The 27702-nt window shown below is 44.4% G+C and overlaps 1 protein-coding gene across 2 annotated transcripts in view; it reads right to left on the reverse strand.

The window, feature by feature from the left end:
- Positions 1-337: 337 nt before the first annotated feature.
- Positions 338-27702, reverse strand: part of MPPED2 (metallophosphoesterase domain containing 2) — a 175791-nt gene continuing 148426 nt past the window's right edge. For both annotated transcript variants that reach the window (XM_033862658.2, XM_073808730.1), the window contains exons 5-7: positions 8393-8508; positions 4517-4630; positions 338-1909 (exon numbers count right to left, since the gene is read on the reverse strand). In XM_033862658.2, the coding sequence (XP_033718549.1) occupies positions 1791-1909; positions 4517-4630; positions 8393-8508 (349 nt within the window). In that variant the 3' untranslated portion in view covers positions 338-1790. The remainder of the gene's footprint in view (positions 1910-4516; positions 4631-8392; positions 8509-27702) is intronic.

Raw genomic sequence — 27702 nt, forward strand, 5'->3', positions numbered from 1 at the left:
TTTTTCCACCCCACCCTCTGCCGCCTCCGGGCTGCCACAGCATTCTAGCTGGGGACATCATTAAAAAAACAGTGACGGGGAGATGGTGACTGCTCCTAGGGATATAAGGGAACGTTGCAGGGGTTATTCCGTGACCCACTGGTTTACCCTCTCACGACCACACACACGTCCACAATAGCATCTTCAGCCTCCAGTGCACGGTCCCTCTGTTCCTGTAGAAATTACTATGGCCAAAGATGAAATCTTCACTCTCTGAAATCTACAGCCTGATAGATGACAGCGTGATGGAAGGAAAGAGTACACTGAGTGTCTTATCGATCTACCTGCCAGCCCATGAATGGCGGGTAATAAAAATTTATTGAAAATTAGAAAAAAAATGTCACTTATTCTGATTCCACTGAAAGGGAGTGCTGATGTTGCATATGAATAAATCCCTCCTTCCCCAGCACTAAACCATCATCCTCCCAACCGGCCAACCCTCCAAACAGCACGGATTTAAAAATCTTGCAATTTTATTTGCATATAAAGGCCGCTAGATATAGAATATCACAATAAATTTAAAGAAACAACTGCTTTCCTAAATTTCATTAACAAGATAACATAAAATAGAATAAAGCTCAACAGCATTTACAATGGGAAAACAGAAATGACTATTAGCGACAATATTTTGTGCTAGCGCAGATTGCATCGACACACAGTGCAAAATGGGGGGTGGGGTAGGGAGAAGGAAGTAAGAAGACAATTCTGGGTATTTAAATATAAAGGACAACTAAGCCTTATTTTAGTCAGCTTCCATTGCATCCATTTAAGTCTATACACGCCTGTGACTGTACCTAGAAGTAACTCAAGCTCTTTAAGACCTTGAGTTCTGAGAAAATGTGTCAGCTCCTTCGGACTTCTGATGCCCTGCTTCAAGCACCCCTTTACAGTTGTACTGTCCTTGGCAATATTAAACTCCTAACTTAGTCATAATACACAAAAAATATTTATATATATAAACCCATATTGAAAAGGAGTCTGCACGCTCTTTTTTCTTTTTTTTTTTTTTACTGCATGAAATACCTGCTCTTGACAGATTCCATTTCCTTATTTTTAAAGCTAAAATAATTTAAAAGAAACAAACATACAATGAATCCTTGTATAATCACAATATGGATCTCACTAGCTAAGCCATCCTCTAAAAGAGGGCCGTTTTCTTCCCTCGACACAGCTTTCTTTACAGTGACAGTGTTGAAGAGAAGTCTTTTCCACGCCTACTTTTGTTGAAAAGATTGTTCTAAATCCGGGCCACGTCTGCAAAAAAGAAGCATTCCCAAGAAAAACAACAACAACAAAACATCAAAAAATAAAATACTTCAGACAATACTCTTAAAACAGTTGTGCAAATCTGGGTGGTTTTTAAAACACTGCCTACCTGTTTCTTTTTTTTTTTTTTTTTGTCTTTTTTTTTTTTTTCCAGCTTAAAGCATATTAAAATAAGACTTTTGTCACCTTTTCAAAAGAAAGCTTGGCTGTCCTTTGGCGAACACTAACAATTTACAATGGCGTGGCCTTTGAGAAAACAGAAGTCATTTTACAAATTCACAACGCTCCTTTGATTCCAAATGGATGCCCCATTTAAAAAAAAAAAATAAAGAAGAAGCACAACCTCTAGCATCATTTGTGTTCCAGCAATTTACAAAAAGAACTCACATGATCTGGAAATAAACAAGGAAGAGAATGTAAGTTTATAATTAGAAAAATGGCAGTTTTTAGACCTTTCCTCACATTCCAATTGGGCATTTGGAGGTTCAGGAACCCTGTGGGTTTGGAAGGTCAAATATAATTGGAGGGTTGGTCGGTTGAAAGCTGACTGTACACGTTGAGGCATTGATGTACGTTGTGTAACCGTCGGTCATAATGCCGTAACCTGTGGAGAAGGAGTGTCACACTTACTGTAAAATATACAAATGACAGTGATTCAATGCAGGGCCATCAGACAAGGGAAACAAAAAGTCTTTGCCAGTGGGCAGTGAGATGAAATTCAGTAGAGCATCCCCCAGATATTACAGCTTTCAGAAGCTGCCTCCCAATTTTACTTTCTTTAAAGGGAGAATCCTCTACTTCAAAGAAAAGTGATTCTTTTTTCTTTCAACACTAGATTTTATTTCAACACTAGATTTGTTGGGGAGAGGCTGTGATTTCTTTACTAGTGAAAATAAAGAAAAAACAGCTTTTCCTCTTTTTAAAATATGATTTTCATTTCAAAGCCCTTGTATTAACTATCGAGTTCCAGGGAAGAGAATGAGTAACATAAGAAACCCCTCAGGGGCAAACACATCCATCATCCAAACCTCAAATGGGCTTCAGGACAGGTGAGAAGGAAAGAGTATTGCATTGGGAGTTGGGACAGGTGAACGCTTAGCTTCCTTACCTATAAAATAAGCTCTAAACTGCCTCAATGAAAGTTAACAATAAGTGGCCTTGTCTTACTTGAACTGTGTGGTTTTAATGCTGAGTTCCATTCCATCCAAAAGAATCAGGTAATCAAATGTCCAAGTGATCTGGACACCATAGGACACTGCTTCCTACGCTTACCTGGACACTGGATCAAGCAAAAACACTTCCCATAGGCAGTATAAACCTCTTGTGACCTATTGGAAGAAAGCTAAGAAAGTTTCTCTGGGTCTTTGGTACGTATATTCCTTTTAAAAGTTTTAACATGTTGAAATTTCTAGCAGGTTTGCAAATTTGCACATTTCCCTGGATACCTTATTTTGTCTTACAGCCTCTGCAATTAAGTTTGTAATTCTATGCTGGTATCAGGCTCTGTGAAAAAAGAAAATTATCAGGACTTATAGAAATAACTGATAAGAGTTTTTTTCTTCCATTTGCTAAAATTTCTCCAAGTAAGCCTGTGGAGAGCTTAATGAGGGTCAATGGAAAAATTTCTTAAGAAAGGAAAAGAAGCATTTCCAATGTGCACTGTTTAGTTCTGGGGTCATAAAGTCTTGTTATCTCTCTCCATCAAGAGGTTGGTATTTGCCCTCTCTCTGCCCTCTTCAGCTGTCTTAAGCGAATAAAAGCAAGACAAAGTTTATTTGAATATGATCTCCTCTCTTTTAAGCAAGTTTATTATTTTGGGACTTCAGTGGAATTCCCCAATTGTCTGGCTAGTTTAAAGCTAATTAATGACTAAAAGAAAAAAAAGATGAAATGCAAACTTATAGGCACGATGCAGGAACTCAAACCTGATAACTGCTCCCCAGAAATGCTATTTAGACACCATCTCGCATCCTATTCCCTCCCCTCAGCCTTTATCATGCCTTAGAGAAGTGCGCTCCTTTTCAGGGAGTATGGCTTAACGTCAGGGCAGGATGACATCCACTCTTGGGGAGCCGCCCCCCGCTGCCACTGCTTTCCATCCACTCAGCTCATGCCTGACTTGGAGCAAGATGGACTTTCTCTGGCCTCTGCAGGATGATTTTCAATATGCTGTTTATTACCTGCCTAGCCAGGAAGCCACTGGATTGAGGGCTTTGAAAAGCAAACTTTACTTTTTGCTGGGTCAGGCCTAAACTCCTCACCTGTTGCAGGTTCATAAATAACTCCAGAGAACAGCCGTAAGCAGGGGCTGGAGTGAATACGGGGGCTGCCTACATACATGCACCCACTGCACACAAATGTCTGTAACCAGGAGAGGCCGGTACGGCCAGAAAACCTAAGGCCTGCTGAAAGACGCCTCGGGTCCGTCCCAAGGCCCAGTTACCCCTGGTTTGAAAAAGTCCGGAGAGACAAAACTAGAGTCCTGAAGGTTCCCGTGAGGCCTTCCGGTTCTGTGAACTTGATTCTAGATGACCTGGGAAAGCAGAAAACAGCCACTGGACCAGTTCCCACCTAGGGGAGATTTAATTATGCTGTTTAACCTCAGCCCGAGCGTATAGCACCGATGATTTCTGAGGAGTCTGAAATGGTTTTCTGAGATTAGTAAGGAAATGTCTGCCTGCAAATGTGTGGGTTCTATCGCTGCAGTTCTGTATCTTTCATTGCACATCCCAAGTTATTTTTTAGACAGTCTTGTCTTCCTGGGTCTTTGTGTGTATTCCATATGAAACACAATATTTAGGTAGAAGAAGACATAGAAGTTATTTAGTCTAAATCCAGGCCATTTCTTCTGATGCTCTTAAAGAGAAAAATCTGTCCTTTATTCCCTCAGGGCTTCTCTACAAGCGGTGGTTATCGAACATTCTTCACTGGAGCCCTGAGATTCCAGAAATTGTCTGGGGTTAGTGCTGGGTTTTCCAAAAGGTGGTTTCTTACTCTCCACTCTGCTTAAAAGAGAGCAGCTCCATAGAAAACACTTCTCAGCTTTATATACGTGTTTCTCCTAAGATTTCATCTCATGAAAGGGTTCCGCTGGGAAAAAGAGTTTGGAAACAACCACGCCAATTACTCCTGGTGTAACTAAGGTCCCCACTGTGAATGAGATCACGGATAATGACTCAACATGTTGTGAACTCCTTTCTCCCGGTCTTACCTTCATGGATTCCACCAAACACATGGAGTTTGGGCCGGACTCGCCTCTGGACTGTGTTTAAAAGCTCCACGCAGCCCACTCTCTGAAGTTCCTTTGGAACCCAGTCTCGAAAACCTAAGAGTAAAATGCAATCAATACTCTTAATTTTCTGTCTCCAGGTAAGGTTTCATTTAGACTTTCAGGAAGCCATAACTCACAGAAGGTTTATTACATGATCTGTAATCCTAGCCTCTCCATTAACGCTCACAACGGCTTTTAAGGAACTTTTCACTCGTCACTTTGTCTTCTTTAGGTTCTTGAATTTTTTTTTTTTCTTTTTGGTTTCTCCTTTTTTTTTTTTTCTTCCCGTTAATTAACATTTTTTTTCTGTGAGGGATTTGATTTATTCAGCCCTGGGTTTCAACTCTTCATGGGCCCAATGACATTTATTCCCTGTAGTCCCATAAGCTCTCTTTTCTCTCAGTTCAGTTACTTTCTCTCTTTTTTTTTTATTGTATCTCTCTTATAGCAGTCTACTTCAAGATGGTTCAAAGAAGAAGGGCTAGCAAGGGCTTCCTGTAAACTGGCCACAAGATGCCTTGCTCTCTTTATTTTCTTTTTCTTTTTTAAATTTTTGGCTGAGCCACGTGGCATGCGGGATCTTACTTCCCCGACCAGGACTCGAACCCACACCCCCTGCAGTGGAAGGGTGGAGTCTTAACCACTGTGCCGCCAGGGAAGTCCCACCTTACTCTCTTTAGACGCATCAGCTCTTAACCCTGGGTTCCTGATGACCCAAGCTTGGGAATGCCAAGTTCCTCCTCCGGTCTCCTCTTTAACAATAGTGCAACCACGGTGACCCTGTGGTGGCATGCATGAAGCTGGGGCTGATTGACTGTCTTTATGCAAAAGCCACTTCGTTCTAAGTCTAATGCAAAAAAATCCATAAAAACTGACATCAGTCTTAGCAAAAGTCAGCTATCTGAATGATTATGGCCCGGAATGGAATCCAATCACCTCAGTGGGATGGGGTAGAAAGAAAGCAGATAGGACAAAAGGCTAAATCATAATCAGTGGGAACCCATTCCATAGCTCCATTAGTTGATTTCTACTATTCAGAAATGATCAGGCAGAAAGGGACAGGCCAGCTTATTCCACTTCATTTGGCAAACGGTAAAAATGAAGGTTTAGCATCTCTGTAAAGACGTGTTGGCTGGTGAGTGGCAGAAAATATGGGAAAAACACCAGATACAAGTAGGGACCCTATAAAAATCCAATCAGGGATTTCAAAACTTGGTTAATTAGAAGGAAAATTCTCTAATCCACAGTGATTGGCATATTCCCTCATGGATGTGTTTTTCTTGAAGAGGGAAAACATCTCATTTCACATGCAATCAACTAAGAAAGTGTCTTGCTCGTACCATAATAGTGAAGTCCCATGTGCCATGGCTCCCTTAGCAGGAGAGAATTCAAGGCCAATCCCCACGCCCCCCCCCCCCCCACCTCCTAGTCCAGAATGTTCACAAAAATCCCAATAACTACACTGATTAAGGCTCAACATTACCTTATGAAAACTTTGCCTGACATTTTATTTTGGAACTCCCTGATGTAGGTCTTACTCTGCTATATGCACAGCCACTCTCTGGATTACTCCATCTTTACTACAAAGAGAGGGATGGTAGCCTCTCTATTAAGAGTTCCTGGAGGGGGCTTCCCTGTTGGCGCAGTGGTTGAGAGTCCTCCTGCCGATGCAGGGGACACGGGTTCATGCCCCGGTCCAGGAAGATCCCACATGCCGCGGAGAGGCTGGGCCCGTGAGCCATGGCCGCTGAGCCTGCGCGTCCGGAGCCTGTGCTCCGCAACGGGAGAGGCCACAACAGTGAGAGGTCCGCGTACCGCAAAAAAAAAAAAGAGTTCCTGGAATGTCTGAATTCTTTGGAGGCCAGAATGCCACTTGCTTTTGTACCAAAATTAATGACTTGATGAAGTCTGTGAATGAACTGTTCTGTTCAAAGTTATATTCCAAATAATACTTCAGGTATGCAAATGTCTCTATGCTGAGGACGCCCAAGTCCCTCACAGTACACAGCCTAAGGGGGATTAAGCCTGCACCCAGCTAGGCTGCTCAGGGGAAGGATCAGGTTGGCTGGGATGTGGTCTCTGTAGGGTCTCGCTGTGTAACTCATGCTGAGCAGAATATTTAGCCAGCAATTCAATGATTTGGTTAGTCTCTAATGATTGCAAAATAGGGAAATTAATTAATCATGGCTTGATAAAGGTTATTGATAAGTATAATCTTGTAAAGTATGGAGGGGGCAGGATGGGGTAGGGAAAGAGCATGGGGATGGCGATTCTGAAGCTTTGAAAAAAGTCAGGAAGTGCTGATCTTGTGCAAATCTGTACAATTTCCCGGCCTGCAACAGCACTGCCTTCCCTTCTCTTGCTTCCCTCCCACCCCCCATCATGAAAATGTGCCACTGTGGCTCATGCCCTGGTCCTCCCTTCCGCTGTTTCTTTGTGAAACACAGAGCACTTCCCTTGTAAGGGCAGGAAGGCAGCACTAAGTGGCGTGAAGGGGAAAATATCTACAAAGATTAAATTCACATTAGGGGATGCGTGTTAGATTTTTTATTTTTCAGGCCGACAGAGGAGGGAAGTGACATGGATAGTAACCCCAAACCACAGGAAAAAAATGATGAACATCATTTATTTTTGTATTGCTTTCCTCCTGTCTCCAAAGCAAGATGATCACGAAAACTTTTCTAGCCCTGTACATTTAACAATTTGTTAAGAGGATAGATTTCATGTTATGTGGTTTTTCATATAATTTTTTAAAAGAGGAAACTCTCCTACTAAAAGGGAAACATCTGGATTGCCTGAGCATACCTTAGTTTGACAAGGAAGGCTGCTGGTGTAATAGACACCCAGTAGATGGGAAGATCAAGGTGGTAGTCCTGTTTGAAAAATGTTCTGTGGCTAAACCAAACCACTAACAATCTCATGAATAATTAGAAGATTATTATATAAATCAAACAATCATCTTCTGACCTATAATCTGGGTGACTGAAGGTAGCTTTGAAGCATATTGGCAATCTAAACCTGGATGCAGGTTCACTGTATCTATAAGATGAGTATCTTTTTTTTTTTGCGGTACGTGGGCCTCTCACTGTCGTGGCCTCTCCCATTGTGGAGCACAGGCTCCGGACGCGCAGGCTCAGCGGTCATAGCTCACGGGCCCAGCTGCTCCGCGGCATGTGGGATCTTCCCGGACCGGGGCATGAACTCGTGTCCCCTGCATCGGCAGGCGGACTCTCAATCACTGCGCCACCAGGGAAGCCCATGAGATGAGTATCTTTAAGTAATATTCAACGTAAGTCCTTACTAAACACCTTAGCTAAAAAAAGAGAAAAAAAAAAGGATTCTTTTCTTGTATAATTAGCTTGATGTTATACTTAAAGATCTCCCAGGTTCCACTACTATATGGGAAAGGAAAATGAACTACTTTGAACGAAAGTTTCTATCATTTCATTACCATTCAAAAGCCCTGTGATTGGGAGGTCTGTGTCTTCCTTCCATTCCCCCTCCCACTCCCTCACTCCAAAGTGAATATAGTTCTTAAAATAAATTATCAAGCTCAAAAGACTGTGGTGCTCTATACTCATTTGATTTTCCCTGACCTGACTAAATCAAAAAATTTAATTTCAAGAACACCTGTAAGCCCAGCAGAACTGCTGAGTTCAATTATCATACTGGGTTTCTTTAAAGACACTGACTTTTCTTTTTGTATTCACTTTTTTTTTTTTTGGAGGAAAATGATTATGTCCCTGAAGCATTATTCATTATGCTTGGGAAAAAAAGGCATCACGTATGACGAAAGTACACCTTTGCTTCACTTACCGAGAGGAGGTCCGTGTGTCATGAGTATGTCGATGCCCTCAGGGATAAGGTTCCACTTGTCCAGCAGAGACTGACCTCTGGGCAGGTTAAAGCCCCAACCATTAAACCACGGGGTCCTTTGGGGGAGATAATGCACATGGTATCAGGCCAGCAGAGCCACGTTTCCACTCTACACTATTTCTCTCTCACACATTCCCCCACGGTTTGCATTGCTCTCTTTTCTCTTTTTGATGGTTGGCCCTGGCAGCAGGATGCTTTTTTGTTGACTGCTTCAAAACCAATTCATTTGAAAGCAAGTGTGGAGCCTACAAATTGTTCAACTAGAAAGAGGCACGAGAGCCTTTACAGTGGAGACTTTCCCAGCAGACCCCTATCAAAATCTTAACAATGCTTTGTCTTCCCCCAAATCTCAGTGCTTCCTAAAGATTCCCAGCTCAGATCCGAAGCATGTCCATCCTTCCTGCAGTGCCTCGGGGCTAAGAAATTCCATCAGCCCTCCTTCTTCCTCCCCATCACTGTGGAATGGCTTCACTAGAAAGATTCTTACTGAAATGCTTGGGGAAAAGGACAAGTGCTCCGAAGGCAGAAACCACCACACACACAGATGTTCTGAACATCCTGGACTGAGAATGCTGAAAAAATATTGCGGGGGGTGGGAGTGGGGCTCTGAAAGGTGAGGTGGGACACTGAACAAAAAGCCAAAGTGGAACTTTCCTCCGGTCACCAGAGGGAAGATTTCTGGGGACACCCCTGTTCACTCTGGAATCCAATCTCCTGACAGTGAATGTGAGCATTCCACCCTCTCGGGAACTTCTGCTCCAGGAATAAGGTTCTGAGATTGATGCTCTACGTAGAAACGAATGGCATCTTTATCCATCCAGTGAGCATTTCTAACTGGAGCTGAAAACGTCTCTACCATGTATAATAACGGGAGGACGATCAAGTTTTCTCTACAAATACTACAGGCTACATCACATCAGAACAAAACAGTTCCCAATGCTGTCCTATTCCCAAACATCTAGATGTAACCATTATTTTTTGAAACGGACTCTCTTTGTCCTGGAGGAAAATTCCAGTTTGCTAGGGCGTAGGCGTCAAAGACAAGTTGGTCAACATTCTGGCTAAGCCCAACTTCTGCCTTCAGCTTAAGCTGCCCCTTCCACGCCTACTGAGAGAGGTAACCCTGTGTACAAGAGCACCTGGTCTGTCACAGCTAATCAAACGGGGGGCATTATTATTTAAAGCCAATCATGGCCCAGACTAACCAGTGTCTTTCAATACTCTGCACTCAGAAACACTAACCATCATTCATTTGGTGGTGGGCATGCCTAGTCAAGGCCAGAGGTGAAAGGATGGCCCCTGAAAGCCATGTGAAAATTCACCTTACAGGTAAGAACCGCAGTTCCCACTGAGGTGCCTGAGAGAGTAAGTTCCAGAGATAAGAGACTGTGTGGCCTCAGCTCGAAAAAGAGAAACCAAGGAAGTATCTGACTTGGTCCCTAACCACTTTCCAAGTCCCTAAGCCATCCTCAGGAAGCTTACTTGTAATAACAATAGCTATATAACAACAGTAATCGTTATTATAGTTATTATTTATTGAGTGTTTGCTCTATGTCAAGGTACTATTCTAAGTGCTTTATTTGTATCGACACACTGAAACCTCACAACCAGCTCATGAGGTGGGTGCTATTATTAACCACATTTTACAGATGAGGAAAATGAGGTACAGAGAGCTCAAGTAAATACAGCCAATAAATTGGACATAAACCCAAGCAGTTTGGTTCCAAAACCCAGACTCTTAACCTGCATGCAATTCCCCTTCTTTTATACTACCTGAATTAACTTACTACTTGCCCTGAGTGAGCCCCCTCTGTACTCTTTCAAGTTTGAGTGTCTTATTGCTTAACGCCAAACGAGCACTGGACTAGAATAACACAGCCCTAAGATGCTGAAGTGCCCACCAATAGTTTTTGCCTAGCCAGCTCTTTCTGCCTTCTTCTGGTAACAACATTTTAATTTCTATGGAGTACCTTTCCCTCCCGCGCTCAGTACATGTGCTCTGGTAAGGCTGACTCATCTCTGCTCAGAATGAAGCGCGTATGGCCTCTCCGTGAGCAGTGACTGGTCTAGGGATGTGCATATGACCCAAGTTGGGCCAGTGAGCGCCATCCTCAGGATTTTGTTGGTGCTACCTAAAGAGAAGTCATAGTTTCCTCTCTTTCCTATCTTGAGAACTACGTAAGCCTGCTACTGCCTGGGAGCTATCTCGGCCACCATGCAGATAAGCTTGTGCTTGAGAAGCAAATCACCACAAAGAATGCGAAGCCAAGAAGCAGAGTGCTTTGATGACCTTGTTGGACCCGGGGAACCAGCTGTGCCTGAAGCCAATCACATTTTTCTTCCAAGTATGTAAGCCAGCAAAATCCTTTTCTTCTGATTAGCTTGAGTTAGATCCTGTTTCTTGCAACCGAAAGAGTCCTAATATATACAGTCACTGTATTTAGTGTAGAAACGACTTATGTACCTATTGGCAATGATTACCCACCCCCCAAGATGTCCACGTCCTAATTCCCGGAACCTATAAATATATTACCTTACATGGCAAAGGTGGATTAAAAGTTTGTTTGGGAGCTAATCAGCTGACCTTAAACTAGGGAGATTATCCTGGATTACCTAAGGAGGACCCAGTGAAACCACAAGGTCCCTAAAAGTGGAGAAGGGAGGTAGAAGAGGAAATTAAAGAGGTGCAATGTAAGAAGGACTTAACCTGCTGTTGATGGCTTTGAAGAGGAAGGAAGAGGAACATAAAGCCAAGGAATGTGGGCAGTGTCAAAAAGCTGGAAAAGGTAAGCAGAGAAAACAAATGCTCCCACAGAGCCTCCAGAAAGGAACACAGCCCTGCCGACACCCGGATTCCAGCCCAGTGAGACCCGTGTCAGGTTTCTGACCAACAGATGGTGAAGCAATAAACGTGTCGTTTTAGATGAATGGATAAAGAAGATGTGGTATATATCACAATGGAATACTACTCAGCCATAAAAAAGAATCACATTTTGCCATTTGCAGCAACATGGATGGACTTGGAGGGTCTAATGCTAAGTGAAATAAGTCAGACAGAGAAAGGCAAATACTGTATGATATCACTTATATGTGGAATCTAAAAAATGCAACAAACTAGTGAATATAACAAAAAATAAGCAGACTCACCAGATATAGAGAACAAGCTAGTGGTTACCAGCAGAGAGAGGGGAGGAAGGAAGGGCAATATAGGGGTAGGGGAGTAAGAGGTACAAACTATTAGGTCTAAAATAAGCTACAAGGATATATTGTACAACACGGAGAATATAGCCAATATTTTATAATAACTATAAATGGAATATAACCTTCAAAAATTGTGAACCACTATATTGTATGCCTGTATATATAATATTGTACAGCAACTAAACTTCAATTAAAAAATACATTAAAAAATAAATATATGTTGTTTTATGCCACTAAATTTGTGGTGATTTGTTACAGAAGCAATAGAAAACTAATACGGTATCTAAACTGTCTGAGCTGGTTATAAAATCCACGGACTGTGAGTGGCCTGAGTCTCACCTGGTACACAGCATGTGTTCAATCAACACGGCCCTTCCACAGCCACACTGTCTTGCTCGGCTAGGGGCAGTGCTTTTAGTTTCCTCTGAGGAAAAGGCAGTGCTCACTTTCTTATCCCAGTCTGTCAGGGATGCACCAGGCATCGTGGGTATGGGGGTGAGGCCTTGTAGACCCTTTCAGAGCTTTAATGAGTCCACCCTGCTCTCTCTTGCCTTCTAGGACTCCCAGACTGCAGGATGGTAAACATTTTCATTAGACTCTAAAATAGAGTTTTCCCAGTTTGGGATACCCATCTTTCCCCTTTACTTTACAATAATAACCCTCTTCCAAGATTTGTTTTAAAAGTAAAAAGAAAAAAAAAAAAAAAGGCAAGTTCAGAACCCAGTGAAGATTCAGTGAGCATTCTGGCGTGAGAGAGAGAAAAATAAGCAAAAACATCTGTTTTCCTAGATTTTGCAAACAAGCTTCTGGGCCTATGGTTCCTGTCTGAATGGCGAATAAAGAAGGGTTTGAAAGAGTCCCAAGCACACCCAAGTAGTTGGTACAATGAGGGGCTCTGATTTCACTGCCAGAGTCTGTCTGAGGGCAGTCAGCCCCTGAACCCCGAGGATATCCCAGGGGCTTCCAGCGTCAAAGAACGGGACTTATTTTTTTCACTCTTTCCAGTTTTCCCTCCTAGAACTTTCTCTTGGAAACCTACAGCCCTATTCCCCCAGGAAATGCTCAGTTTTACAAGTGCTCTGTAAAAGATTAAGGCAGGTCCATGGTCTAGAGGTCCCTTAAATTTTATTTGGTTAATGTTAAGCCTGTGACAAAGCCCAGACATTTCCAAGTTAAGGGTAAACTTTGAAAATGTTGGGCTTTTCTTTTGACTCAAACCTGTATGTACATGAGACAGAGGTTAAGTTATACGAAAGCGAACATTTATTAAGTCCCTGATCCGTTTTTACGTAGGGGTTTGGTTTTACATAGGCTATTACATTTAACTCCTCATAACGATACTCGGGCTAGGTATTATCAGCTCTGTTTTTAGATTAAAAACCTGAAGATCAGTGATATCAAGTAATTTGTTCACTTTCCTAGGATTAGTAAGTGGCGGAACTGAGATCTGAACCCAGACCTGCTGGCTGCAAAGCCGATGTTCTTTCTTTGCACAATGCTGAATTAAAACCTTCCAGCCCAGTTTTGGTTTTGGCTCTCACATACATAAAGTAAACAGGGCTGATCCATACGGTCTCTGAGGCTGTGCACTGTGCAACTCCAGAGGGCTCCATGGCATTGTGGGATGGAAGTGGCTCTTAGTGAAAATGCAGTGTGAATTCAACAATGCTGGTACGGCTTCTCTGGGATGCTTTCTGTTCCTCTAGATCCCCTAGATCAGGCCTTTTCCATAATACAGTGACCAGGAAATGGGAAAAGCAGCCCAGTGATGGGCTCCAGAATTATCCCAGCATGGTGTAATAAGTGGGGCATACAGAAATGGGAGACCCATGTGCTAATTTGCATGCTGGCATCAATTCGCTAATGCACAAGACCCTTGGATAAGAGAAGGTCCTCAGTGGGCCAGTTTCCTCATCTGAGCAAAGAATGAATGGGTGGATGTGATTACGGGAGTTCAGGATCGCTTTTAGGCTGCAGAAATCTTATGCAGAAGCCCCAGACCCAAAGCAGGTATGTGCAGGGGTGTTTCTTGCCAGGGGACGGGGACGAAGGGGCTCTGAGCCTGTTCACTCACTCAGCCCCCTCCTCCTTTCTGACCTACGCCTCTGAGCACAGCTGGCAAAACCTGACACTCGATAATCTTTCTGTGATCTAGAAATCCCCAAATTCTGTCATTCTGTGCAGGCTATCAATGTTCTGAGTAACTGCTGTGAATTGCCCTCCATGAATTACCTAAATTGCCTGTAAAGGACCAAGTCCAGTGTGGGAGAAATAGCTGCACAGAGCAGAGACCGACTGTGTCAGCATCAATGAATAATGCTTTATCCAGTTGAGTTTCAACCTGAAACACGAAACCCCAGCAGTGAGCCCCCCAGGAGTTCACTGGGAAACGTGTGCACAGCCGACCTCCCGAGCCCCACAATGAGTTTTGTTCTGTAGCAGTGGGGAGGCGAGGGGGGAAAGGAGGAGGGAGGAGGGAGGAATCCAAGGGAACAATGTCTACTGCCTTGGCCAAGGACTTAATAATTAGCTGTGACTAACAAATGCCACATGGGAACCGACTTGTAAGAAAATGTCCCACAAAGCACCCTATTGCCAGTGGGCCAATCCGAGCCCACGACCGCCCCTCCTAGACAGGGATTAGAAAATCCTGGAAGGAAGGGGAGTACTTCAGCTGCCTGAAGCCAGTGGACCGAAGACTCAGACAGATGGAAGCTGGGGATGCTTTCAAGGCGCCCTCCCCCTTATTCTCAGAATTAGAGGCACTTGGCCTCTCGGGGCTGAGAGTCCAGGGGCAGGTGCTGCGGGAGTCCACATAGGCAGAACTTGTTCCAAACAATGTCAATACAAAACAGGTTTGCTCTCTGGAAGCACGTTGAGATTAAATCACTGCAAAGGTCATCTGTGTTTGCCGTACACAATGCTGTGGTGTGGGCGGAAGGGAGCTGCCGGAGCATAAATCCCAGGTTTGGACAGGTGAATGGCCGTTCGCTCCCCGACCAACTTCGGTGGGGGCTGGGTGCACCCCAGGAAAGCAGGATTTGGAAATGAGCAGTTGGTACTTGTTCAGCTCAGATGGGCTACGCAGGTTCACTGCCCTGGTGTTGGTCAGTGTGGACAGACTCCCCATGGACCCTGGGTCCTGGGCGGACGGCATCACAAAGACTTGGGGTTCTTCTGAATACAGTCTCCTGGGTGCCCGCTGCAGAGATTAGGGCTTGAGATTCCGCAGGAAAGCTGTGAAGGGGAAAAGTGCAAGCTCACGAGCACCCAGACTTAATGAAAGGGCTGGCGTGTTGGCTGTGCCGCTTAAAACTACGAGAACCTGGGGGTTTTGCGAAAGTTAAGCCAGTCTTGTTTTGGAGGCTGTGGGTACGAGTGTGTATTAGGGGTCAAACAGCCCCATGTCCAGTAGGTCTGCTGCTTACCGGCTTCTCTGATCCTGTCTCCTCATCTTTCAAAAAGCAGCAGAATATCCACCCACATGGATAAAGTGAGATAATGAGATAATTTATGTAAAACTTTGGCAGAGAACTGCCAGCGAGTATTAATGTGCAGCTTCTAATTTATACACGATATACATTGGCAGTGTGTGTGTGTGTGTGTGTGTGTGTGTGTGTATACACACACACACACACACACACACACACAAAATTGCTCATGTTATTCTTTTCTCTCTAGAGTTTCTCAAGCTATGGCTCATCAAATCATAGACCCTGCTGCTCCAGACTCTGGAAAAGTCCCCAGTGCACAGGCAAGCATTACTAGACGGCTAGATAGAGGCTGATTTCCTCCGGCTGATTACTTATTAAAAGGCGCTTCCTCGGCTCACTTTTGAGTGGAAGTTTTTCAGAAAGGCACTCCCTCCCTCGCCTGGCGGCCGGCTCAGTCTTGCATAGACAATCCTGTGGAACGTGAGAGCACAAGGTAAAACGGTTAGTCAAGCTGCTTGGCCGGCAAGTACAGGTGGCTAGATTTTGACAGGATTTTAAATTGGCGAAGTTCAAGGAAGGGGTTCACTTTGGGTCCTTGGAATATTTATAATAGGGGGCTCAGAGAGGTTCACTGCAGGAATCGACACACTACTAATTAAAGCCATCACCACCGCCTGGCACCTCTGTGAAGCAAAATTCAGAAACCAGGAGCCAATTTCCACAATCCCTTTCTTTTCTAAATGGTGGTGCTTCAGAATTGCAACCTCTTCCACGCCCGGCACTCCCAGCCACCATCGGCCCCTCTCCGACTACACATCACACCAGGTCCAAGGGAAGCTAATTTAACCACCGCTGGTTAAAATCACACCGCACTTCACAGCGCCTTTCACATGCCATGAAGCTGTCATGATAATTCTTGATCTCTGGCTCACCTGACAGCTCAGCCCTCCCTTGACTGCAAAGCTTCCCGTCAGTTAGAAATAGCAGTTTCCCTGGCACCAGATGTGTCATCCTGCACATCCAGATGAAAGGCAGACACCTGCCCCGCTCCCCTCCTTGCTTCCCTTTCTCTCCATTGCTTTGGAGTTTGTTTAAGAAGCCAGCCTTCTCCCTCCCCAAGTCCCTCCACTTGGCAGCCTGGAAGTTACTCTTCCATGCAATTAAAAGGCTGTCTTGCATTAGCCCACGGAAGAACGTCACATCTTGTGCAGCAAAGAGACGCACACGCTAATTGACATCACTAGGAGAGAGATGCAAAGCTTCACTTCAGGGCAAGATTGACACCTCTGGGCAGCTGCCTGGGAAGAGCCTGCCTCACCCAAACCAGGACTCAGCTGCCTCCAAAGGGCAGTGCCGGCTTCTCTCACACCAGCTGTCCAGTCCCATCACTTCACTACGGCTTTGTAGATTGGTCTTTCGTTATAAGGTCCTTGGGATGAAAAGAGATCCTGTTTTGATAAAGGGAAGGCCTGGTTGAATAATATGGTCTGCTGCCATAGACAGGATAGGAACAAATCATACCCAAGGTAGTCACCTGGGGCCCATGAGCTACAAATAGGGTTTTCGTAAACCAAGGCAGCGCACACCGCTGCCTTGACAAACACGCCGACGGTGTCCCCTTTTTGTAACTAATAAGGAGCAAGTGCTGGAATTAAGCCTGTTACCCATTTTCCTCTCTTGCTGGAAAGGAGACGGTGTAAGCAGAGTTTGCTTTAGGAGCCAAGAAAAAAAACAACAAACCACCCTGACCTGTGTTTGAACTTGGTGTGCCCTGAATTATTAAAAATAATGTTACAGCATTTGCCTGGTCCTCCCAAGCATACCTGCCTTTAATCTTATAAACAAGTTCACAGCACGAAGAGAAAGATTTCCAATAGGTTTCCTTCCCATAGGGTTGTGAGGGAGACTATTCCCATCCATCATGCAAAGAGCCTGACAGGGGAGAGGAAAGACCACGGCGGGACTTCTGTCTTGGTGGGCAGGTGAAGTGGACTTGGGGTCATGCCCTGGTGCTTCCAGAAATGGCTCTTTGTTTTGTGGCCGAGGAAATTAGAGGGCCAGGTACCAGGGTACCCTGACCAGGATGGGCCTTGATCTGAGCAGCCCTCAATGGGACCTGCATTGATTGATATCTAATGCCCAGCAGGGAGAATTCCTCAAAGAGGGACGTCACGGCCAAGTCTGAAAGGAAAAGAAGGCTCAATGGGTGGAGAGGAGTAGAAGAAAGAAAAGCAGTATTCATCTTTTTTTCCACTAACATTTATTGTGGTAAAATATATATAACAAAATTTAATATTCGAACCATTTTAAGTGTATAATTCAGTGGCATTAAGTACATTAACAGTGTTGTACAGCCATCACCTGAACTTTTGCACATCCCTGATAGAAACTCTGTACCCACTGACAACAGCCCCCCATCTCTCCCTCCCCTTAGCCCCTGGCAGCCACCGTTCTACTTTCTGTCTCCATAAATATGACCACTCCAGGTACCCCATGTAAGTGGAATCTTACCATATTTGTTCTTCTGGGTCTGGCTTATTTTGCTTAGCATAATATGTTCAAGATTCATCCATGTAGCATGTATCAGAAATTCATTCTTTTGTGTGGCTGAAAAATATTCCACTGTATGGGTAGACAACATTCCCTTTTTTCTTCATCTAAGGTTTCTGTAAGTCTAGGATGTGCCAGGTACCAAGCTTGGCCATAAGGCATCGTGGATGATGAGTCTGAGTCCCTTCCTTCAGGAGGTACACAGGTACTGGGTTGAAAGCTCAGAGGATGGGATCAGTATGGTCCTTCTGGGGCATGTAATCATTCCACAGACGTGACCTGGATGCCTGTTATGAGCCGGGTTCTAGCAAGGTCGTTGCTAGGATTACAACACTGAATAGTTTCCAGGATAAACCCACAGCTCACCATTTCATAGGTAAAGTTGCCCTGGACAGAAGTCTTTAAATGCTGGCCTTCATTTCAAAATAACCTACTTTCCAAAGAGCTTAGGGAACATCAAAATGATCTGAGAATGAACCCAGCAATTCCAAGGGCAGACTGGAGAGGAGGTGACCTGGGGCACAGCTGGCAGGACTCTGCGGGGGAGGTCTCCTTCCACGTCCTCCTGTACACTCCTTAAGAAAACTCTGCAGCCAACACCACGACCATGAAACGCAGAACCACATCCTACTAGAGAATAAGCCTGCGAGGGCAGCGTGTGTCACATGCCTGGCTGGCTCTAAAGCATGGGACAAACAGGACAGGGGAGGCAGGAAGATTGCCAGGTACTCAGCAGACTCAGCAGAGAGCACCTGCCCCCTCCCCTCCCCTGCAGACATGTCACAGACACCTAGCCGGAAGACAGTATTTTTCTAACTTAGATTTCCCAAAAGAGTAAGAAAAAGAGGAAAGGTGGGTTCAGGATTAGCTGGATTTGATCTTGTTACACAGTGAACTCTTAAGAATTGATGTTAATAGCAGGGACGGACTGATAAAACCTCTGCCCCGAAATAGGGGATAATACAATATTTTATTCTGTTTAGTTTAGTTTAGAATGTGCCTGTGTTGAGCGTGTGTTGTCACACATTTATTTTGCTAATGCTGGTTTCTTTTTATACAATTTCATATTTGGGGGGACCAGGGGGAGGACTGCAATGGTAAGAAAGCCTGCTCCTGAAAAAATAGACCCAAAGAGAATAAGTGATGAGTGGACCATAAAAGACTAGGCAGCCAGTCATTAAACGTAACAAGGAAGACTGGACGTTCAATGACTTTGGCCTGGTTCACCACCGTGTCCCTAGCACCTGGCACAGAGCAGATGCTTAAGTATTTGTCAGCTGAACTGACTAAGAGTGAGTGTTCATGAAGAGTTTGTAACTTCATGAGAAAGTGTTCATTCCGTGATGGCTAGTGGAAGAGCCAATTTGCAGACCAGTATGAACGCAAGGATATAAAAAATGCTTAGAAAAAAGAAAGCGATGAAGCTGCTGAATGGTTATCTCAGGGGTGGGAGGAGAACCAGGTGTGATTTTTTCCCCTTCTATTTGTCTATTATTCTCTACTTTTTCTATACTGACCACCTATATTTTGGAAAAAATTTATCCAGTGTAAAAATCTCCATGCAGTCACAGGCAACTTGAGCATGGATGGAGAAATTTGGAGGATTCGTGATCTACTTCGACTGCAAAGCAGTTTCTTCCAGCGGGTGAAGAAACTGGTGGATTTGGGGGACTTGAGCTCAGGAAGCTGACGTACGGCTGGCCCTCCTTCTCTCCCCTCCCCGTTACCATTCGTGGCGACAGAAAGTCGTCCTGAGCAGCAGAGTCTTTTATTCATTCAAGTAATTCAATACACATTTACTGAGCATCTGCTACATGCCAGACACCAGTCTGCTGGGGGTGGTTCATCTTACTGAGGGATTTCAGTTTCACTGTAGATAACATTATATAGCTGCATAGTACTTTACTCAGTACAAATCATTTTCACATTTATTAGTTCACAATTACCCCCGAGTGGTGGGCAAGGTATTAATTATAGAGAAAACGGTATACAGAAATAGGAATTTTAGTAACTTGCACAAGGTCACCTACAGCTGAGGTGGCATGGACATAATTCTGTAGTCCAATGATTTCAAATGAATGGTTAAAAGTTAGACAGGTCTAGGTTCAAATTCTGACTATTTTCCACTCAGCAATGTGACCTTGGCCAAGTTCATCTGTCTGATCTCAGTTTTCTCATCTATTCAGTGGAGGTAATAGGACCACCCACACAGGTTTGTTGTGAGGACTGACTGTGATCATGCATGTAATGCATTTCCCAGAGTGTTTGCCCTATATTAAGAATTCAATGTGGGACTTCCCTGGTGGTGCAGTAGTTAAGAACCCACCTGCCAATGCAGGGGACACGGGTTTGATATCTGGTCTGGGAAGATCCCACATGCCATGGAGCAACTAAGCCCGTGACTACTCAGCCTGTGCTCTAGAACCTGTGAGCCACAACTACTGAAGCCCGCGCGCCACAACTACTGAAGCCCGCGCGCCTAGAGCCCGTGCTCCACAAGAGAAGTCAGGGCAATGAGAAGCCCACGCACCGCAACGAAGAGTAGCCCCCACTCGCCTCAACTAGAGAAAGCCTGCGCACAGCAACGAAGACCCAACGCAGCCAAAAATAAATAAATAAATTAATTAAAAAAAGAGAAAATAATTCAATGTTAGCTCTTGTTTCATCATTATGAATATTAATATCATTATAAATATTAATATCACAACCCTTAGGTGTTTGTTCCCTAATTTATCTTCTTCGTACCCTCACAAAGTGTACCTTCTCTCTCCATTTCTCAGATTTAGAATGTAGATACCAAAGAACTGAACGGATCTATCGCAAAGCAATGAGTGACGGCGTCTGGATACAGGTGGACCAGCCTCGGATAAGGAACGGGAAAGCACTGACTTGGCGTTAGAAGACCTGGGTGCTAGTCTAGGCTCTTCCAACTTACTTGCTACAAAACCTTGAGGAAGTGACGTCTCTGATCTCCTGTTTTTTTAACTGTGCAAGGGGGATAACGATTTTGATGAAACTTGCAAGCTTGTCACACAAATGCCTACATAAACGAGTTTGCAACTATACAAAAAGTGCCTTCCGATGAAGTGCCTTCGAATTCCCATATCACTGCTGTCTGTGTTGCCTACTTGTGCTGTTTGAAAATCTCAGAGGGGCCAGAATAAGTGACAAGTAGGTCAGATGTATGTTAAAGTGCTGGCCTCCATTTATCTACCATTTTGGCTCTAAACGACTAGTTTCAGTCCAGACCGATTCAGTAAAGTGAGGAAACTGTGGCTGCAAACTGGCAGGACACACAATCAGAGGAATGAGTGAGAGTTTAAGCTGCCCCTTCAATTCAGAGGTTAAAGCGAGCAGACAGACCCTGGTGTCTCTGTCGCTGTGTGCCAGCCAACCATGTATTATTAATTGGGCTCAGCAAACGTTATCGAGCACCTTCCACTGCAAGGCTCTGGCAAGGCCTCCAGGGATCTAAATACAATGCAAGACCATCCCAACCTGCCATCTGGTAGGGATAACGAGATAGTCACCAGCAAAACTGTTCTCCCCATCTCGGCCCATTAAAATTCTACTGAGCCCTCAAGGCTCGTCATTCTCCCTAAGAAGCTTTCCCTGATCCCCTCAGCACTTTCTTTAATCATCATTTGTGGAATTTCTCATACTATGCGTTATTCCTGGCTTGTGTGTGTACGTGTGTGTGTTGCACTTATTTCCTACCTCATTCCAACAAGCCTGTGAGTCAAAGTTGTGCTATGAATATGCCTACGTCCCCCAATGGATTGTAAGCCATGTCCTATTTATATTGGGGACCCTGAGATCTAGCACTGTGCCTGGTACATGACAGATGTCAAGAAAAGATTCATAAGAATGAAAAAAGCAAGAAGAGTTTAGAATAAGTACCCAAGGGAGTGATCCAGATAATAAGTGTGTCTGGAGGTGAGAGTAGGGCAAGAAAGATTAAGGTTTGGGTTTTTAAAAAACAAAGGCCATTTAAAAATACTGGATTGGGATTTTCGTGGTGGTCTAGTGGGTAGGACTCCACACTCCCCAATTCCGGGGGCCCAGGTTCTATCCCTGGTCTGGGAACTAGATCCTGCATGTATTCCACAACTAAGAGTCTGCAAGCCATAACTAAAGATCCCACATGCCGCGACGAAGATCTCTCACGCCACAACTAAGACCTGGAGCAGCCTAAATAAATAAATATTAAAAAAAATATACTGGGTTATAAATCTCACAGACCTGTGTTGCCAAATACGCCAGCTACCATGTAGCGACTGAACACTGGAAATGTGGCTTGTGTGAATCCACATGTACCATCAGCGGGATATTTCACTGTATTTTGGATACTTCACACAAAAAAGAATGGAGAATTATCATAATTTTTATATTGGTTACATGTTTAAATGATAACATTTGGATATACTGGGCTAAAGAAAATATATTATTAAGATGAATTTTTTTTGCTATCTAATGAAGCTACCAGAAAATTTTAAATTACATATATGTATGGTTCATGCTATATTTGTATTGGACAATGCTAGCACAGGCCATACAAATGTTTGTACTATGATTCAGTCATCCCTATTTAGGGATTAGATCCTAATGAAATAATCTAAAAGTATAAATGCTACATACAAAGTTGTTCACCTCACTGTTACTTATAAGAGCAAAATATTGGAAGCAAGTATATCCAAAACTCTGTATAAAAATAAGAATGGTTAAGAAAAACAATCGTATATGGAAATGTATAACAGGTGAGGTGGCCGTCTGAAGCAGGTCATACCTAAGCTTTCCTGGGATGAGCAATGACCGGGAAAAATGTGAAGGAAAACAAGAAAGCTATTCTTTTGGTCAGAATGGTATGGATTTTTCCTTGGGTTCCCAAGCTTTCTTCGACTTTTACTATAAAAAAGCAGAATGGAGATCAGCATCTCTGGCGAGCCTCTGGTCCTGAACAGAGGTCCTATACTGTCCTATACTGTTGGCTCAAAGAGGAACCGGGCAGTGCTCAACAGCTTTGCTCTGGAGTCAGATCTGTGTCTGAAACGGTGCTAACATCTCCCGCCGCACCTCTCTGAGTCTTAGTTTGCCCATCTGTAGAATGGAAATAATTATAGTATCTACCTCATCGATACGTGGCTGAGAAATAAATAAAATAATCCATGTAAAGTTCTTCACAGGGTGTCTTGTACACAATAAGCACTAAATAAATGCTGACTCTATTATTATTGTTGTAAAGATTAGAGGAAGAGCACGACATAGTTGAGCAGGATGGCAAAGCCGAAGGATGGAAGCTGCGTGCTCTTAACACTCCATTCTGGTTGTACTGGGTCACTTCTTTTTTTTTTTTTTTTTTTTTTTTTGCTGTACGCGGGCCTCTCACTGCTGTGGCCTCTCCCGTGGCGGAGCACAGGCTCCGGACGCGCAGGCTCAGCGGCCATGGCTCACGGACCCAGCCGCTCCGCGGCATGTGGGATCTTCCCGGACCGGGGCACGAACCCGTGTCCACTGCATCGGCAGGCGGACCCTCAACCACTGCGCCACCAGGGAAGCCCCTGGGTCACTTCTTTTCAGTTTCTAGAATCTTTTATAGCCATTGAATTTACTCAGCCAAGGTCTCTTCTCCGTTTTTAACGCCTTGAAGGCTGATGAGATTATAAATGTTCTATATAATGTGAAATAATTTAACCAGAGAATTATTTAGATCTGTTCTCTCTCACTCAGCAGCATAACTCTTATCAAAAGCCAGGCTGTACTCTCATGCAAATTGCACTGTTTTCCCTCCAGCATGTTATTCATTCAGTTCCAATCTACTTAGAATATTAAACACAATTTATCAATCTCCAGGTGACCTTCTATTAGTCAAAAACCAAACTAGGTCAATTGTTTTATTGTTTCTTAAAGAGTTGCTGATGAAGTCAAGAAATCTAGAAAAAGAAACATTTCATTTTTCTGATACTCCGTCCTGCTCTTTCTCTAATAAGGGACAAAGCAAGTTTGCCTAAAAAACAGACTTTGTTTTATAAATAGAACATTGTTCAAGGTTTTCTAGAGGTGTCTGCTAAAAATAAAGAGGGTTACAGTTTACTTCTTTATAGCTTTCAAAACAAAATAAAACAAAACACAAAAGCCTGAGCTTAACTAAATGTGTTATATTTCTATTTTGAAAGGCATCTTTATGTGAGCCAGGCCTGATTTCTTGAAACGAAATTCCTCAGAAATTAGATTTCCTATGTTTATACAAGGTGTGCCTATGTAAAGTAATGACACCAAAGCGGTTTTTGTTTTCAGACACAATAGTGTTTTGTTTTGTTTTAAACACCTGCCCCGGAATGAATACAACTGAATGTTATACTTCCATCCTATACAGTACTCACACAAGTCCTCTTTGAAAATTGCTCACTTTGAAGAGTACAATAAAGATGTCGATATATAAATTCTAGGTTATCTGCTCACATCTTGACAGCATTACTTTGAAGCTGAACCCACTGGTCCCCAAATTGTGAATGGACTGTGCTCTAGACTGTTTCTAGGTAGCCTGGTTGGAACTTAAGTGTCGTGCTGTGGAAACAACACCACGTTCCCAGGCAAGACCCCGGAGCCAAGCTAACTCATGACTAACAGACAATGACACAGACGATGCTAAGAGCTCCGTCACTGCTTAGAACAGCGTGAACTTGGACAAAAGCCTACTTTTCAGCTCTGGATGCTAGGGATTCATTTGTCCTTGCCCTGGTGGGATGGGGACTTCCCAGTCCCCAGTTCAGGGGTGGCTCTGGGGCCAGGGGCAGAGACTACGAGTTAGATAGAAGTGAACTGAGGTTTCCTGGTGTAACTTTCCAGGGCAGTATTTCCCATACTATGTCCGATAGAGCTGATTCACTGGGAGTGTTCTGGATCACAAAGAGTTTAGGGTTAAGTAAGTCTGAGAAATGCTACTGCTTTCCCCCTCCGCTTTGGGGCTGTAAAGTGAACGCTGCCATAGTAGCTTTGAGAAACCAAGCAGGAGAGAAATGTTTATATAACTGAACATGTTCCAAACATATCAGGCCCCTATGAATCCTGTCCCACTTTTTTCTATGATGCCTATTAATAATAGCTAACATTTATTTAAGGCTTACGATGTGGGAAGAAGGTACTGTTCTAAGCACTTCACATGCATGAACTCACTTAATGCCCACACATCCAACCCTCTGAGGTGGAGGCTAAGATTAACCTTATTTTATGGATGTGGAAACTGAGGCAAAGAGAGGTGACAGATTCCCAAAGTCACACAGAAACCCATGTTTAATGACCATGCCAAATCAACCCTGGAAACCAATCTCCTTGAAAGTCCTTTTTCGAAACACTGTCAAAGGGGCAGGACCAGGCTGCCTCAGGTGGCCCATCACCCCTTTACTTTCTTATATTAGTCCCTCACTCACATTAGTCCCAGCCCATGAGTCTTTAAAAAGCTGGATTTGGAAACCTCGTAAGGGTTACAAGTTTCCCTCTTTTGCAACAGAGACAGACAAAGTCTAACAATGGGTCGTTATTCACAAAAGAGATCCATGCTTCAGAGAAAATCAGGTTTACTTTATCCTGGTGTATTAGCTTCCTACTGCTGCTATAACAGATTACTGCAAACTTATAACAACACACATTTATTATCTCACAGTTCTGGAAGTCAGAAGTCCAAAATCATTCTCATCTGACTAAAATAAAAGGTACTGGCATGGCTGGCTTTTTCTGGATGCTCTAGGGGAGAATCCATTTCTTGACCTTTTCTCGCTTCTAGAGGCCACCTGCATTCTTTGGTTCCTGGCCCTGTATCACTCCGACCTCTGCTTTTGCGGTCACATCTTCTCCCATTCTGACCTTCCTGCTTCTCTCTGGTAAAGACCCTTGTGATGATACTGAGCCCACCAAGATAATCCAGGATAATCTTCCCAGCTCACTGTCCTTGATATAATCAGATCTACAAAATCAATTTTGCTATTATAAGGTGACATTCACAAGTTTTGGGGATTCACAAGTTTTCTAAGGGGATTAGGACGTGGACATCTTTGGGGGGCCCTTGGTCTGCCTACCATACTGGCACTGCACTACTGGGGAGCTGAAGAGGAAAATGGGGACCTGGGATTGGCAGGCGGTGGGAAGGAGGAGATGGAGATTCCTTTGGGGCCCCGAGCTCCTGCTACAGGGGAAGGGGGATGAGACAAGGTCACCTGCCCCCTTCAACATCACCAGCTCAGCTATGATGGCCCCTGAAGAGCAGAGGAGAGATGAAAAAGGAAGGCAGAGCTGCGCTTCCCCAGCAGGTGCGTGTTTATCCCCAGGGGGCGGGGTTCTACGCTGGGAACACCTGAATCCACAGACCATCGCGATTTATCATTCTGGAGCAATAATTGTCCTTAAAAATGTTGAGATTTTCAAAACTGAAATCACTTTTTTCAGAATATGACAAGCACAGGCATATTTTTGGTTCTGCTTAAATACAACACTTTAAAAATCTTGCTGGTTGCCAGAGTGCATGAGATAACACCATCTACCTCAGTGGTACTAGGGATGTTTAAATAAACACCGATTCAGTGCTTGGATCAGTGCCTGACACATAGGAAGCTCTGGTGGAGCAGGGGTTAAGAATCCGCCTGCCAATGCAGGGCACACGGGTTCGATCCCTGGTCCAGGAAGATCCCACATGCCGCGGAGCAACGAAGCCCATGCGCCACAACTACAGAGCCTGTGCTCTAGAGCCCACAAGCCACAACTACTGAGCCCACGTGCCACAACTACTGAAGCCCGCGTGCCTAGAGCTCGTGCTCTCCAACAAGAGAAGCCACCGCAATGAGAAGACCACGGACCACAACGAAGAGTAGCCCCCGCTCACCACAACTAGAGAAAGCCCGCGCACAGCAACAAAGACCCAACGCGGCCAAAAATAAATAAATAAATTTATTAAAAAAAAGAAGTGTTACAATTCGATGTGATTGTTGTTACTCCAGTACCAAAACAATAAGACAGTCATCTGGCAGGTGCTTCCAGTACACGGCCTCTCTGTAGCCTCACAACAACCCTATGAGATACAACTGCCACTTTTTCTGTTTTACAGAGGATCAGATGAGGCGAGGTCTACAGCGTTTAAATCACTCCACAGGGTCACCCATCTGACTGGTAAAGTCAGGATCCCGACTCTCCCTCCAGTGCCCACAGTTTCAGCATCTGCATCTCTCCTTCAAATCTGCTGCTCCGGTTCCTCTGGGGCCAGCAGAGCATGTCACAACCACGAGTTAAATCAGAATTAGCAGAGCTTCCCTGGTGGCGCTGTGGTTGAGAGTCCGCCTGCCGATGCAGGGAACACGGGTTCGTGCCCCGGTCCGGGAAGATCCCACATGCCGCGGAGCGGCTGGGCCCGTGAGCCATGGCCGCTGAGCTTGCGCGTCCGGAGCCTGCGCTCCGCCACGGGAGAGGTCACAACAGTGAGAGGCCCGTGTACCACACACACACACAAAAATCAGAATTAGCAGAGCCTCCGTGTGCGTTCCTAAGGGGTTCTTGTTTGTAGGCTTTCTGAGTTAGTAATTCTGCAAAGAACACACTTCCGTGTACTTCCCTGTTGGTGCCAGTGTCTTAGAGGATGAGGGAACCAGAACTGGTATCCCCCCACTCTTCTCAGGTCACCTTTCCTCTCCAGGGACACACCATCTCCTGTGAGAAATGGCCCCAGCCTCTAGCTAGTCAAATCCCTTCTTCTCAAAGCCTTTTAATGAACAGTGTCAAAAGTGGCATCGTCTGACTTTTTCAACAAGTGGAAATTTCCAAGCATTAGAGTTTTGCTCGCTTTCCCTAAAACAAAAAGCTTTGAGCCAGTCGTGGCAGTGACGGTTAATCACAGTGGCTCTACGTCTGGAAGAATACCTAGTATACATACATTTGGGCTGCTTCTGAGGTTGCTGGCTAAGCACACCACAGGGAGAAAGAGGGGGAAACGTATTTCCCCCAAACCACCACAACGGTGAAGGACCGGAAGTTTGCAAGCCCAGGAGCAGTGACGCCCAGCTGGCCAGCACAGCCTGCCTGCAC

This window comes from Tursiops truncatus, chromosome 8 (assembly GCF_011762595.2).
Source record: "Tursiops truncatus isolate mTurTru1 chromosome 8, mTurTru1.mat.Y, whole genome shotgun sequence".
NCBI lineage: Eukaryota > Metazoa > Chordata > Mammalia > Artiodactyla > Delphinidae > Tursiops > Tursiops truncatus.